At 43.1% G+C, this 12,601-nt stretch overlaps 1 protein-coding gene across 4 annotated transcripts in view; it reads left to right on the top strand.

Annotated features, from left to right (window-relative positions):
- The window catches only part of wdr27 (WD repeat domain 27), a 327,145-nt gene that overhangs the window by 56,917 nt on the left and 257,627 nt on the right, over positions 1–12,601 (top strand). For all 4 annotated transcript variants that reach the window (XR_010963597.1, XM_067988592.1, XM_067988591.1 and 1 more), the window contains exons 20-21: positions 1,799–1,896; positions 9,151–9,272. Coding sequence is in view for 3 of the 4 variants with exons in the window: in XM_067988592.1 (XP_067844693.1) it covers positions 1,799–1,896; positions 9,151–9,272 (220 nt within the window). In the remaining variant the exon portion in view is untranslated. The remainder of the gene's footprint in view (positions 1–1,798; positions 1,897–9,150; positions 9,273–12,601) is intronic.

Raw genomic sequence — 12,601 nt, 5'->3', positions numbered from 1 at the left:
CTTCTTTGGTCATGTAGAATTGGATAATCTAAAAATCTAATAAGTGCGCTCTTCTATTTGTTTGTAAACAGTGTTATTGGAAAAGGATCCGGGGCAAATAGCTGCTTCATTTCATTACTTACTGGTCACCAGGCATTGTCTTCTCTTGTTTGTCATCATCACCTGCTTTCTGTTGCTAAGGTCATTTTCAATCCAGTTGACTAATATGCTGTAAAATTTATGTATTTTCTTTAAAAGCCTCAAATCCAGAACGTTGTCATATGCTTTCTGAAAATCCAACCTTATTCTTTGCTCATAATACCCATAACCTACAACTTTCCTCCCCTTCTCAAAGAATTCTGGTAGATTGTGATGCTTGGCACGTTGATTGTAAAACAATGCTGATCATAATTGTAATGGTTCTAGATCTGTTGAATTTTTTTTTTATTCGTCATTGGGATATGGGCATCGCTGGCAAGGCCAGCATTTATTGCGCATCCCTAATTGCCCTTGAGAAGGTGGTGGTGAGCCGCCGCCTTGATCTGCTGCAGTCCGTGTGGTGAAGGTTCTACCACAGTGCTGTTAGGTAGGGAGTTCTAAGATTTTGACCCACCTGTTGAATCCCAAATGGAAAATGGGATGGGCAGTAAGATAGAAAACCGTGTTAATTTACAGGGGTTCACTATAATGTTCTATAACAATAGTAGCACAATGGTATGGAATGGGGGTGGAGGGTGAAGATGAGATGACTGCAAGAGACTGTTTACCCTTACATGGATGTTGTTGCCCTTTCCTTACCACAGCTTTGAGAGTGGTTATCTTACCTTGGGCAACATATTACAGGGTATTTTGTTCTCGCATAACAAAAGAATATTCTACCTCTGATATGTGCTGGACAACTTAGATTAGATAATATAGCCAATAGATGCTATCAGTGAACCCTCTAGCATAATTAACAATAATCCACCACTAAGGCATGTCTAGTTTATTTCTGTTCAAGAGTGGCAAGAAACCATCACTATTTTGTTATAATCAGGTAGGAATATAGGGGGAGAAATTGGACTTAATTGCCTGGCGGAAAACTGAGGCAAAAAGGACCAATTTCACTGGGCTGTGTACTATGCCCCAAGGATGCCTGAAATACATCTGACGCCATAATGGCCTTGCATGATATTCAGGAGTCCCAGGCTGTTGCCTTAAATAAACATTATGCCCCTTGCCTATGTTAATGAACACCAGGCTTGCCCCATTCAAGTTTTCCAGTGTTTGCCGTGGCCACCAAGAAACAAGTAAGATTTCTTCATTGATTTAACTTCATGTGGAGCCAGGAGGAGTAAGGGAGTCCCTCCCAGCTCCTGAGGGCTGCTGCTGATATGCGCTAGCCCCTTCTCATTCTCTCCCCTCCCTCCCACAGTCTACCTGAGGGTCACTGCCGGTGAGGCAGCTGGCCCAAATTGGTAATCTTCAAACTGGCCAGCTGCCTCTGGAGGCTCAACAAGCATCAATAGCTCGCTGCAGATATTAAAATGCAACCTGAGGCCCAATTTCCAGCTTCGTGCCTCCAGCTTCTGGTTTGGGTTTTCTTTTAAGGAATCTATTAAGTCATTTTTGCGGTAGAAAAATAATTGACACTATATGATTCAGGAATTTATATACTGCACACCAACACTATAAATTTGGGGTATGATTATTTCCCTTATTTTAAATTCTTTCAAATGTGCCTTGTTGTGCAGATGCCAAATTCCATTTGTAAATTTTGTTTGATTACTGTGGTAAACAAAATGATCTATTATTGGTAACAAATCTTGTTTATCTACAGCTACAAAAAGAAGAGCAAAAGCAGGTTGGTTGGCAAATTCAAGATGGCTGGCACCCAGGAGATCAGTTGCCTGTCCGCAGTGAATGACTTCTACTCCTGTATCCTTTTGTTGGTCATATAATGTTTACATCTTTAATAATTTTGGCGTGGGGCGATTTGTGTACTGCGCAGGTATCTTCATCGTATATAAAAATTCTAAAATTAACTCTAGTGCACTAAAAGCAATTTTACCCTGTATATATATGTGTACATTGTGCAGTTCTCTATCAAGAGGGACAGAATGAAGAGTAGTCATGAATGGTAGCTTTTGTCATTACTGGTTTGGCTGCCTTAGTTTTCTGCATAGTTGCCAAGATAAACAATTTAACACCAGATTTTCTTCGCCTCAAGTCTATTACACACCGTGGGTGTTTGCTCTAGTTTAATCAATAGGGAGAACATGTGCTTAGACCATCATGTTTTTTTTCTTCAAAGAAAGCAAATGTCATAAGGAATATTCTCCTCTGCTATTTTTAACGAATAAGTAGACGTGGGTTTAAACCAACACTGCTTTACATTCGTATCTAGTTTTTGCTAAAATAGTGAACAGAGGAAAATATACTCCAACATATATTATCCCTGACTTTGTCTCAGGTTGGAAGCCTTGATAGCCCAAAGTTTCTTTGAAGAAGAGAGTAGCTTCATTCTCAGTTAGCAGCCCTCAAGATATATGGCACGAAAGTGGCCTTACATTCTTTTAGATCTGCCTCTACCTCAAGTGGGGCCAAATAATACTTGCACTTGTCACACTGAATCATTTGTGTGCTTCGTGCGAAGAATTACTTTTGAAGTGCAGAATACAGGCAGCCAATTTCGAGCAACACTTTGTCCCACAAACAGCATTGAGATAAATGACCAGTTATTCTGCTTTTTGGTGGCATTGTAAGAGGAAGAAATGTTGGACTAGATGCTGGGAGAACTCCTGCTTTTCTTTGAATAATGCTGTGGGATCTTTAACATCCACCTGAACAAGCAGATGGTACAACTCTGTGGGAGTCTGTCTTGTGAAGCGGAGGCAATGAGACAATTTCCCTCTGACATGTCCATAAATGTGTGGACGGGTCTATAAACACTGGTCCTAGGGTAGTGACGGGTATGGACAAAAGACTTAAGGTGTCATTGCACCAATATTTGCTGTCCCCTTATCTTCCTCATCTAAATCATGCAGTGCTATGAGAACCCCAAAATGTATTCTCATCCTCACCACTTTTAATGGCAGCAGAACCAAGAATAATTAAGGAAAGTATTGATAGAAAAAAACACAAAATTGCGGCAGTGGCAGTTGACCCAACAAAGCCAAATGTGTGGAGTAAAGTTCAGCAAAGTTTAATTGCAAACACAAAAAAAAATCACTTTTACCAGCAACTCAAACTGTGATACCCCTTTAAGAAGTTTACTTGAGCAGACCAGTTACCTAGATTCACGACATACCTATATTACAATGTGCGCTGTGGGCAGGGCTTAACCAAAGTTATGACTTTCATTGTGGGTCTTGATCCCCATAAATATGCTATTTAAATAAGGCCTGTGCTTGCCTATGGCATGACCTTATTCTGCCCCCTGAAATCCCATGTTTGCAAAATGTCATTCCAGAATGCAGGGACCAGGTGGCTGAAGGCACTGCCGCCAACCATGGGCCAAAGAGAAGGAGGGGATGCACAAGAGGCCAGAGGCAGAGGAATGAAGAGTTCAGGGAAGTTGTTAGGCTGGAGATGGTTACAGAGGTAGGTTGGGACGAGGCCTTGACAGGATTTAAACATGAGGATGGGAATTTTAAATTGGAGGCTTTGTGTGGACCGGGAGACAGTGTAGGTCAGCAGGAACAGGGGGTGATGGGCGAGCGAGATTTGGTGAGAGATAGGCAGTCTTTGTGATGGAGAGGACATAGGGTCCGAAGCTCAACTTATGGTCGAATAGGACACCAAGATTGTAAACAATCAGGTTCAGCCTGAGACAGTGGCTGGAGAGGGGAATGGAATCAGTGGTAAGGGGGACGGAGGTTGTGGTGGGACCCAAAGTCGATGGCTTCAGTCTTCCCAATATTTGACTGGAAGAAATTGTGGCTCATCCAAGACTGGATGTTGGATAAGCATAAAAGCATTGGAGGGGTCGAGACAGGTGGTGGAGAGGTAGAGTTATATCTCGACAGCGCAGAGGTGGAAACTGACTACCAAGTGGCATCATGTAGGTGAGGAAGAGGAGGGGGTCAAGGATAGGTCCTTAGGGGACATTGGAGGTCATGGTGTGGGGTAGGAAGAAAAGCCATTGCTGGAGATGCTCTGGCTACAATCGGATAGGTAAGAGTGGAACCTACCAAGGGCAGTTCCACTGAGCTGGACAACGGAGGAGAGGCGCTAGTGGAGGATGACGTAGTTGACCATGTCAAAGGCCACAGAAATATCAGGGAAGACGAGAGAGATAGTGCACCATAGTCACATTCACAGAGGATGTCATTTGTGATTTTGTTTAGGGCCATCTCGGTACTGTGGCAGTGGTGCAAATCTGATTCGAGAGATTCAAACAACATGTTGCGGGAAAGATAGGCACAGATTTGGAGGTGACTGTCAGGAAATAGGCCTGTGGGCGATGTCCTGGACATCGCCAATGTACACCATGTTACACCAGGCAGTGCAGAAATCATAGTCTGTCTGGGTCTAGGTGTTCTGAAAAATAGTCTAATCTGAAAGGATTATCAATAGTGTTTAGCTTATTCCTTCAGATAGCCCTTCTAGGAGTGGTGTTTGTTGGTAATGTGGCTATAGATCTCCTCCAGGTTACTGTCCTTGTAGAACCTTTGGTCTCATCCCACATTCTCCATTTGAGTGTGGTGAACTGCTAGATCCATCTCCCACCCCCATCCTTTTTCTCTTTTCACCCTCCCCTTCTCACTTTCATTTTCATGATGTACCTTTCTCTTACCTGTGTTGCTACTGACTTTTGAGGGTCTCCAGGTGTTACCTTTTATACTTTTACTCATTGTTGTGCCTATAATGTCATATTCATAGAATCATACAACACAGAAGGGGGCCGTTCAGCCCATTGTGCCTGTGCCGGCTCTTTGAAAGAGATATCTAATTAGTCCCACTCCCCTGCTCTTTCCCCATAGCCCTGCAAATTTTTCCCCTTCAAGTATTTATCCAATTCTCTTTTAAAAGTTATTATTCAATCTACTTCCTCTACCCTTTCAGGCGGTGTATTCCAGATCACAACAACTCACTGCTGGGAAAAAAAAAGTCTCATCTTGTCTCTGGTTCTTTTGCAAATTACCTTAAATATGTGTCCTCTGGTTACCGACCCTTCTTCCACTGGAAACAGTTTCTCCTTATTCTATTGTCACAGATTCAAAGATGAATATTGTTGTAAAATCTCCTAGTTGTCTTTGTTATGAGCAAAGCGGAAGTAATGTTATTGAAAATAATGTAAATTCTATAAGTAGGAACAGCTGAAGTAGAACAATTTTTTTAATAACAAAGCAGTAAGAAAAGTTAATTTTAGAAAAGCAGACATGGTTAAACGGTTATAAAAGAAGACTGGGTAAAGTATGCAATAGTCTGTTTTCAATTTGCTACGATTCTTGTGCATTTGTTTCTGTGTACTTTTATTCTCATTAGGTCAGCTTTCTGAATGAGATCCAAAACCATTCTTTATTATAGGGAAATTCTTGTTGAGTTTCACCTACTTTCCGAGTTAAATCTGACGCCCACATAGTGGAGGTTTATTATTTCTGCCTGAAGTGCCCATGTCCATTTTCCTGCTACCATGTCTCTCCACCTATCGGATTGTGGATGAATGGACAATTTTCAGCAATATAACCCTAGGAGGTGCCTAATAAATCTCCCTATTCTATATATCATAATGCAGATATTATCCATTTAAAACAGTGCCGTTTTGGAGCTCTGAATCCATCACATTATGATGCCAGTTTTATTAAGATATTCTTTAATTCTCCCATATGCAATACATGTAAAATTACACAGACATAACAACAGAATGTTCTGTCAACATCTGGCTAGATTTAAACTCATTTGTTGGGTTCAGAACCAAACTAGTTGAAAGCCCAAACTGGTCGGAATTTGGCTGTTTTTGGGTTTATTTTGAAATACATGAATTTGGATCAAGCTCATGCCACGTTGAATTTGGACGCATGTTTGTTGTGCAATTGATTAAACATACTGCAGAATGTCCAACTACAGGCAGCATGATGGCACTGTACACAGGTGTTACAATGCCGTATCTCTGAAAACGGTAGGCATTTGGGGTTGTGCCCACAATTTCCTGACATGGCAGGGTTGAAGTCTTGGCTGAGTTTCCAGCAGAACGAGCAGAGTGGAAATGAGCTTCATCTCAGAGAGCTTGGGAAGGCAGGGTGAGAGTCAACCTCCATTCCTCCTGTATACCACACTACAGTTGGTTACGAAGCCTAACAATCAGTTGCTTGCATGTTCTCGCCATGAAGATGAAGATAAAAATAATTGAACTTGGATGATTGCATTTAAACATTATTAGATCATTATCTTCATTTTTTTGATAAACTTTACCTGCATAACTGATATTGTGAGTTATGGTTTATGTTATTGATTGAAGTGACAATTTGATTGACTTGTGAACTTTAAGCTTTTCTGTCCCAAAAAGATATTAAGCCGGGTCTCAGGTATCCCAGGCTGTGGCTTAACATTGGAGTATCTGGGATCACATTTTGGGCCCAGTGCCTCCGTCTGCCCCAAACAAAGACATTGGTGTAGGAGGTGGAAGGGCTGGTGGCAGGGACACCCTGGGATTGCTTTTCAACTTGCCACTCAGATGTAAAACTGGCATTGCGGATGGGCCAGCAGAAATGGTGCCCACCTGGTGGAAACCAGGTCACACTCAGGTTCCAGGGAGGAATTGGTCCCAAATATTTGCGGGGCATGATCCTGGCAATTACACCAGTATCGAGTCTGCCGGGGCCCTCCGGTGCTGACCTTGCTGGAGTTTGCAGGGTCAGCGGGAGGGCACCTCATTTACATGAGGCCGGCTCTCCGTGCCTCGCCCGACCTTCACCCCCCACGGTGAGGTGCATTTCTGCTCATGTGGAGGCCGATATGCCTCATCTCACACAGGATACCGGCCTCCAGTCCTACACCAGGTCTTGACTGAACAAGGAAATGCAAACTCTCAGAGAAGGGAGGTCTCACCTCTCGCTTTATCCCAGAGCTGCCCCACGACGTTGTTGTAAGAGCTGGGCAGAGGTTCTGCTCCTTACAAGGCCAACTGTTAAATCCCAGAACTGGTAATGTATCTGAGTCACTGCTGCTTTCTGATAGGTTCCACTGTAATCCTGCTGGAGTGATGGCAGAAGTCTGACAGAACACTGGAGGAAATTTGAGGCTGCTGTATTTTTGTTAAAAAGAAGTTAAATGTGGCCCCTTACAAAGGAGGAAGTTTTCTATTGTTTTCCCAGCCCAGCAAACTCCCCCGGAGTCTCCGTCTTCTTTCTAATGGCGTGTTCCCCAGATGTGCCCCTGGTGACATGGCTGCCTTCTAGTGTGATGGTAATGAAAGGACATCCCCTTGACTTTCTGAACTTTTTGGGAGGTTAGTAACAGAGATACCAGACAGGTGCATCTCTGTACTTACACCAGGATATGTCCTCCCCCACCCCACACACATAGAATTTCGACCCAAATATATTCTTGGTACAAATAAATAAGTTATAAAAAGGTACTGTACGGTTGTGCATAAAATCCGAGTTGAACTTGCACTTTTAAAGAAATTGTGCACTGGCTGGAGGTTTGTGTTGCAGGAAATAGCATTTAAATACTGTGGCTACAAGAGCAGGTCAGAGGCTGGGTATTCTGTGGCGAGTGACTCACCTCCTGACTCCCCAAAGCCTTTCCACCATCTACAAGGCACAAGTCAGGAGTGTGATGGAATACTCTCCACTTGCCTGGATCAGTGCAGCCCCAACAACACTCAAGATGCTCGACACCATCCAGGACAAAGCAGCCCGCTTGATTGACACCCCATCCACCACCCTAAACATTCACTCCCTTCACCACCGGCGCACTGTGGCTGCAGTGTGTACCGTCCACAGGATGCACTGCAGCAACTCGCCAAGGCTTCTTCAACAGCACCTCCCAAACCTGCGACCTCTACCACTTAGAAGGACAAGGGTTGCAGGCACGTGGGAACAACACCACCTGCACGTTCCCCTCCAAGTCACACACCATCCCGACTTGGAAATATATTGCCGTTCCTTCGACGTCGCTGGGTCAAAATCCTGGAACTCCCTTCCTAACAGAACTGTAGGAGAACCTTCACCACACGGACTGCAGCGGTTCAAGAAGGCGGCTCACCACCACCTTCTCAAGGACAATTAGGGATGGGCAATAAATGCTGGCCTTGCCAGGAACGCCCACACCCCAAGAACGAATTTTTAAAAAAATTGAGTTTGTGCTGGTTGTGAAGTGACAATTTAGCCACTAACCGTCAAGCTAGGAACAGCAGCAGTGAAATAGTATTCATTTTCTCATTTAAAAAAAGGTAACATTTTCTGTTTGATTTGGTAATAACTGGAAAGTTTGAATGACCTAAAGTTCACTAATTTTCCTTTCCTTAAGTTCATATTTAATAAGATTATTGTATTGGTTCTCTTTCCCCCCTACTCCCCGTCCCGAGGCTGGCTTTGCAGAGTTATCCTTCTGAACCATACACACAGTATTGGTCCAATGTTCAGTTCCAGATCCCCGCAGAGTTAGCTGATCTCAGCCAATGTGATGGTAGAGTTGCTACGCTGAGCTTCAGCTCCCCAAGTTATAAGAGGGGAAAGTTGGTCACGATCCCCACTCCTGATCGCTGTCCTTTGACCCCTGATCAAAGTGCCTGCGTGTAGATATCAAAAGAGGATGGGACCAGGTTTGGTTTCGATGCCCATTATGGTTGTGTAACCTGCCAACACTCATTGCCAAGGCTGAAACATAAATAATGGCCAGTTGGTCACTGGCACCCATGGACTTTTACCCCTGCAGGGGATCAGTGCCTTCAGGAGAAAAGAGAAAAAAAAATTGGCGAAAATATGACTTCTTTGATGAGATCAACCATACGGTATTAGGCACCTTACGCCTATTAATGTAATTTATCCCTGTTAGTATCATTTTTGGAACAAAGTTGTTGAACTCAACAAGTTTACCTATAATTAAATCTGAAGGCTGTGGTTTCTGCATTTGGGTGGTAGAGAAGAGTAAAGTGCTTTTAGTTTTTTTTGATAGTTTATAGGTATTACTGTTTCTATGATACCACTCATTACTGTTGACCTTGACGGAAAGAAACTGCAGATGTTGTTCTGACAGCTGGCACAAACCGTGCTTTGGAGGTGTTTGATCTGAATGTTGGTCGAAGTGTAGTAATTGTTCCAGATGCTCATGCCAGACCTGTGCACCAGATTTGTCAGAACAATGTAGGTCATTGCTTATACTACTTTTTTCTCTATCTCAGCACTCTAATATATTGCAATCTATGGTATAACACACTTTGTTAATAGCACAACTCCCTTCCCTTTTTATATCGTGTGTTTCCACAACATGACACTTTGGGGTAAAAATTTGTTGCTGCCCGTTTTCGGATACGTAACTGACAGTATGCTTCCATCGCATGCCCGAATCAGGGGGCTCGCCTGCAATTGGTTTTTTTGGTTCTCCCTATCCATTTCAGTATTTTATATTCGATTTTTTTTTTTCCCCCCCTAATGTCTTCTATAACTTATTTTCTTTGTCCACGTTGGTTTTACTGTCCTTTTGGTCATCAATTTGTTTCTGGGATAAACTGCTTCTACATTGTGAAAGAAATCTCTTAAAACTCCACATTCTCAACTTTAAATAGTCCTTTGCAATTTGTTTTTGCATACAGCATTTCATTCCTTGAAAGTCTACTCTCCTGAATTCAAATTTATTATTTTTTCAATGTCAGCTATGGCTCAGTTGGTAGCACTCTCGCCTCTGAGTCAGAACTTGTGGGTTCAAGTCCCACTCCAGAAACTTGAGCACAAAATCTAGGCTAAAACTCCAGTGCAGTACTGAGGGAGTGCTGCATTGTTGGAGCTGCTGTCTTTCGGATGAGACGTTAAATCATGGCCTCGTCTGCCCTCTCAGGTGGATGTAAAAGATCCCACGGCACTATTTCAAAGAAGAGCAGGGGAGTTCTCCCCGGTGTCCTGGCCAATGTTTATCCCTCAACCAATATCACTAAAACAGATGATCTGGTCATTATCAAATTGCTGTTTGTGGGAGCAATTGTGTGCAAATTGGCTGCAGCGTTTCCTACAATACAACAGTGACTACACTTCAAAAATACTTCATTAGCTGTAAAGCGCTTTGGGATGTCTTGAGTTCGTGACAAGCGCAATATAAATGCAAGTCTTTCTTTTAAAAATTAATAGTCTGGTTATAGTTCACCCACCTCCTAATTGGCTAAATTGAAAGAATTTTGAGATTGTGCAGAAAGAAAATCTATCCATCGATGTCCAATGACTTTTGAAAAGTCCTATAAAGAGCACTCCTAGAATAATTTAAAAAGGTGAGATTTTACAGTTTTTTTTACAGCAGTGTTTCGCCAGACATCTGCATTTCTACATAAACATCGGCTCCTGTGAAAATAATTTTTAATTAATTGTGGCTCACAACGACTTTGCCAAAAACTATTTCAGAAACAAAAAGCAGACTCTGCAATTCCAGTTTACTGTTTAATATTTTATTATCAGAAATTAAAATTTTATGATGTTATGTGTACACATTCACATGGTAGGCAATGTGAGATGCCATCTGTGGTTAGAAAACTATTCAAATTTCAGTGAAACTTGACAAATGTGGGGGAACAAAACTAGTATTCCGTTTAATAAGGACTTTTATTCTTGCCTTTTGGTGACCATGGTACCATTCCAGCACCGAAATCAAAATATAACCAGGTTACACATTTTAGACAGTTCTTAGAATGTTGTAGGCCTAGAAGTTGGATCAGGCGAGAAAAGGACGCTGGAAGGTCCAATATGGCGTGCGGTGTGCACAGGGTCATTCCATGTCAGGTATGCAACATTCACCAGCTGTTAGGTCTGTTGCCTGTGCAAATCAGGGGCCAAATGCCTATTTCGGACCTGCTCCTGAAATTGCAGCATGTGCCGTACATGCGGTGGTCAGTTCTCTCAGGCACAGAGCAACTAAACCAGCGGTCCTTCAAGGGGCCACTGAAGGCTGCCAACAGAAGGTAAGTAAACATTTCTTTAATGACCTGCACGTGGAACTAGAAGGAGGAAGAGTGCTCCTTCTGGCTCCATGTTAAAACTGCAGGCCGGCCACTGCACGACACCCCCCCCCTTCCGCGCCCCCCCCCCCCCCCGATCTCCTGCCCCTCCCCCTCCCCCTTTCCAGACTCACTGTTGCTCTGCTGCTGGCATTCCCGTCGGCCGATCTTCATCTTCTGCGTGTCCAGTGCATTGCCTCCTGGGGCATATCTGTCGTCCCCAGCAAGCTGATCGCCACCTTATGAGCCAAGAGGACCAATTTTGTGTGGTCTTCTTTCTCATTATTTCGGCGCGGCGGTTCCCGTTTGCCACTGCGTTCACGGTAAATCAGCAGAAAAACTTATTTAACAGCTGCTAATTTGTTTTAGGTGTGGAAAGTGGGCCATTATTACGTTAGTGCTCTCAACGGTATAAAACGATTCATTGGGAGGAGCTTGCAATATTTTCTTTGAGATTCTTGTGAAAGATGCTGTACATCGGCGCCAAAGCAATCTGCATCAATCCATTTGTAACATAGAGAGTAACCTCCATGTAAAAATATATAGGGGGAGAATAGCGGTTTGGGCATCGAACGGGCCTGATATTGCCGATGCATCCATGGTGTCCGCCCAATGCAACAGTCTGGAGGTTCGAACTACTTTCAGATTTGGACCTCGTTAACATTTTGCTGCAGGCGCCAAATGGGTTCACCGAGCTTCAGCTCGCCAGTTGCCCGTGGCGGAAAAACGGCCGACTGCAGCATGCAGGAGGCCGGCAGGTAAGACTTGAGGGGATGAAGCGGTGGCCCAGTTGCTGGGGGGCTGAGGGGGGGGGGGGGGGGCGGAGGTTGGGGAGCAGTTGAAAGTTTCCCCCGTAGTACTAATGTTCGGTGATGAGCTTTATGTGTACGCAAATAATGTAGACAATTCCTAATTGATAAGCCACAGCTAAATGTGAGTAGTACAAGTAAGTCAGTTTGCACCTCGAAAATGCTATTCCTTTGTAATCACAATATTCCTCCAATATAAGTGAAACAGTTACAACATTTTGACATAAACATGCTTTAATCAAAGAGATAATGAATAACACTTGTTATTGTTTGCCATCATTTTCAATGGTAACTCATTTAATTCATCAATCCGTCATTGCTAAGTCTGTATGATGTAATATCGCAGTTTGAAGTTGTACTTTTTGCATTATCCATACTGCATGTAGATTTCTTTCAAACAATTCTAAAACTGAATGTTCTTCACAGTCTCTTTGGTACTCCAAGTTTTAATTAATTAATTATGGAAATGATCAGAAATTCCTATTTGTGATCTTTTATTTTTGAACAATGGGGTCTAAATTTAACATCGTTGCAGCCATTTCATGGGCCTAAAACAGGCGCAACGATAAACAGTTTAGAAGTGCAGAGGCCCATGTCCAACCTATGCTCATTTCAGACCTGGACTCCTAAATTTGTTTGCCCTAAATGTCATTTCCGGGACTTGAGCAGCCCAACCAGCGATCCT

The sequence above is a fragment of the Heptranchias perlo genome, chromosome 8, assembly GCF_035084215.1.
Source record: "Heptranchias perlo isolate sHepPer1 chromosome 8, sHepPer1.hap1, whole genome shotgun sequence".
NCBI lineage: Eukaryota > Metazoa > Chordata > Chondrichthyes > Hexanchiformes > Hexanchidae > Heptranchias > Heptranchias perlo.
This window is presented reverse-complemented; position numbering and strand designations above follow the sequence as displayed.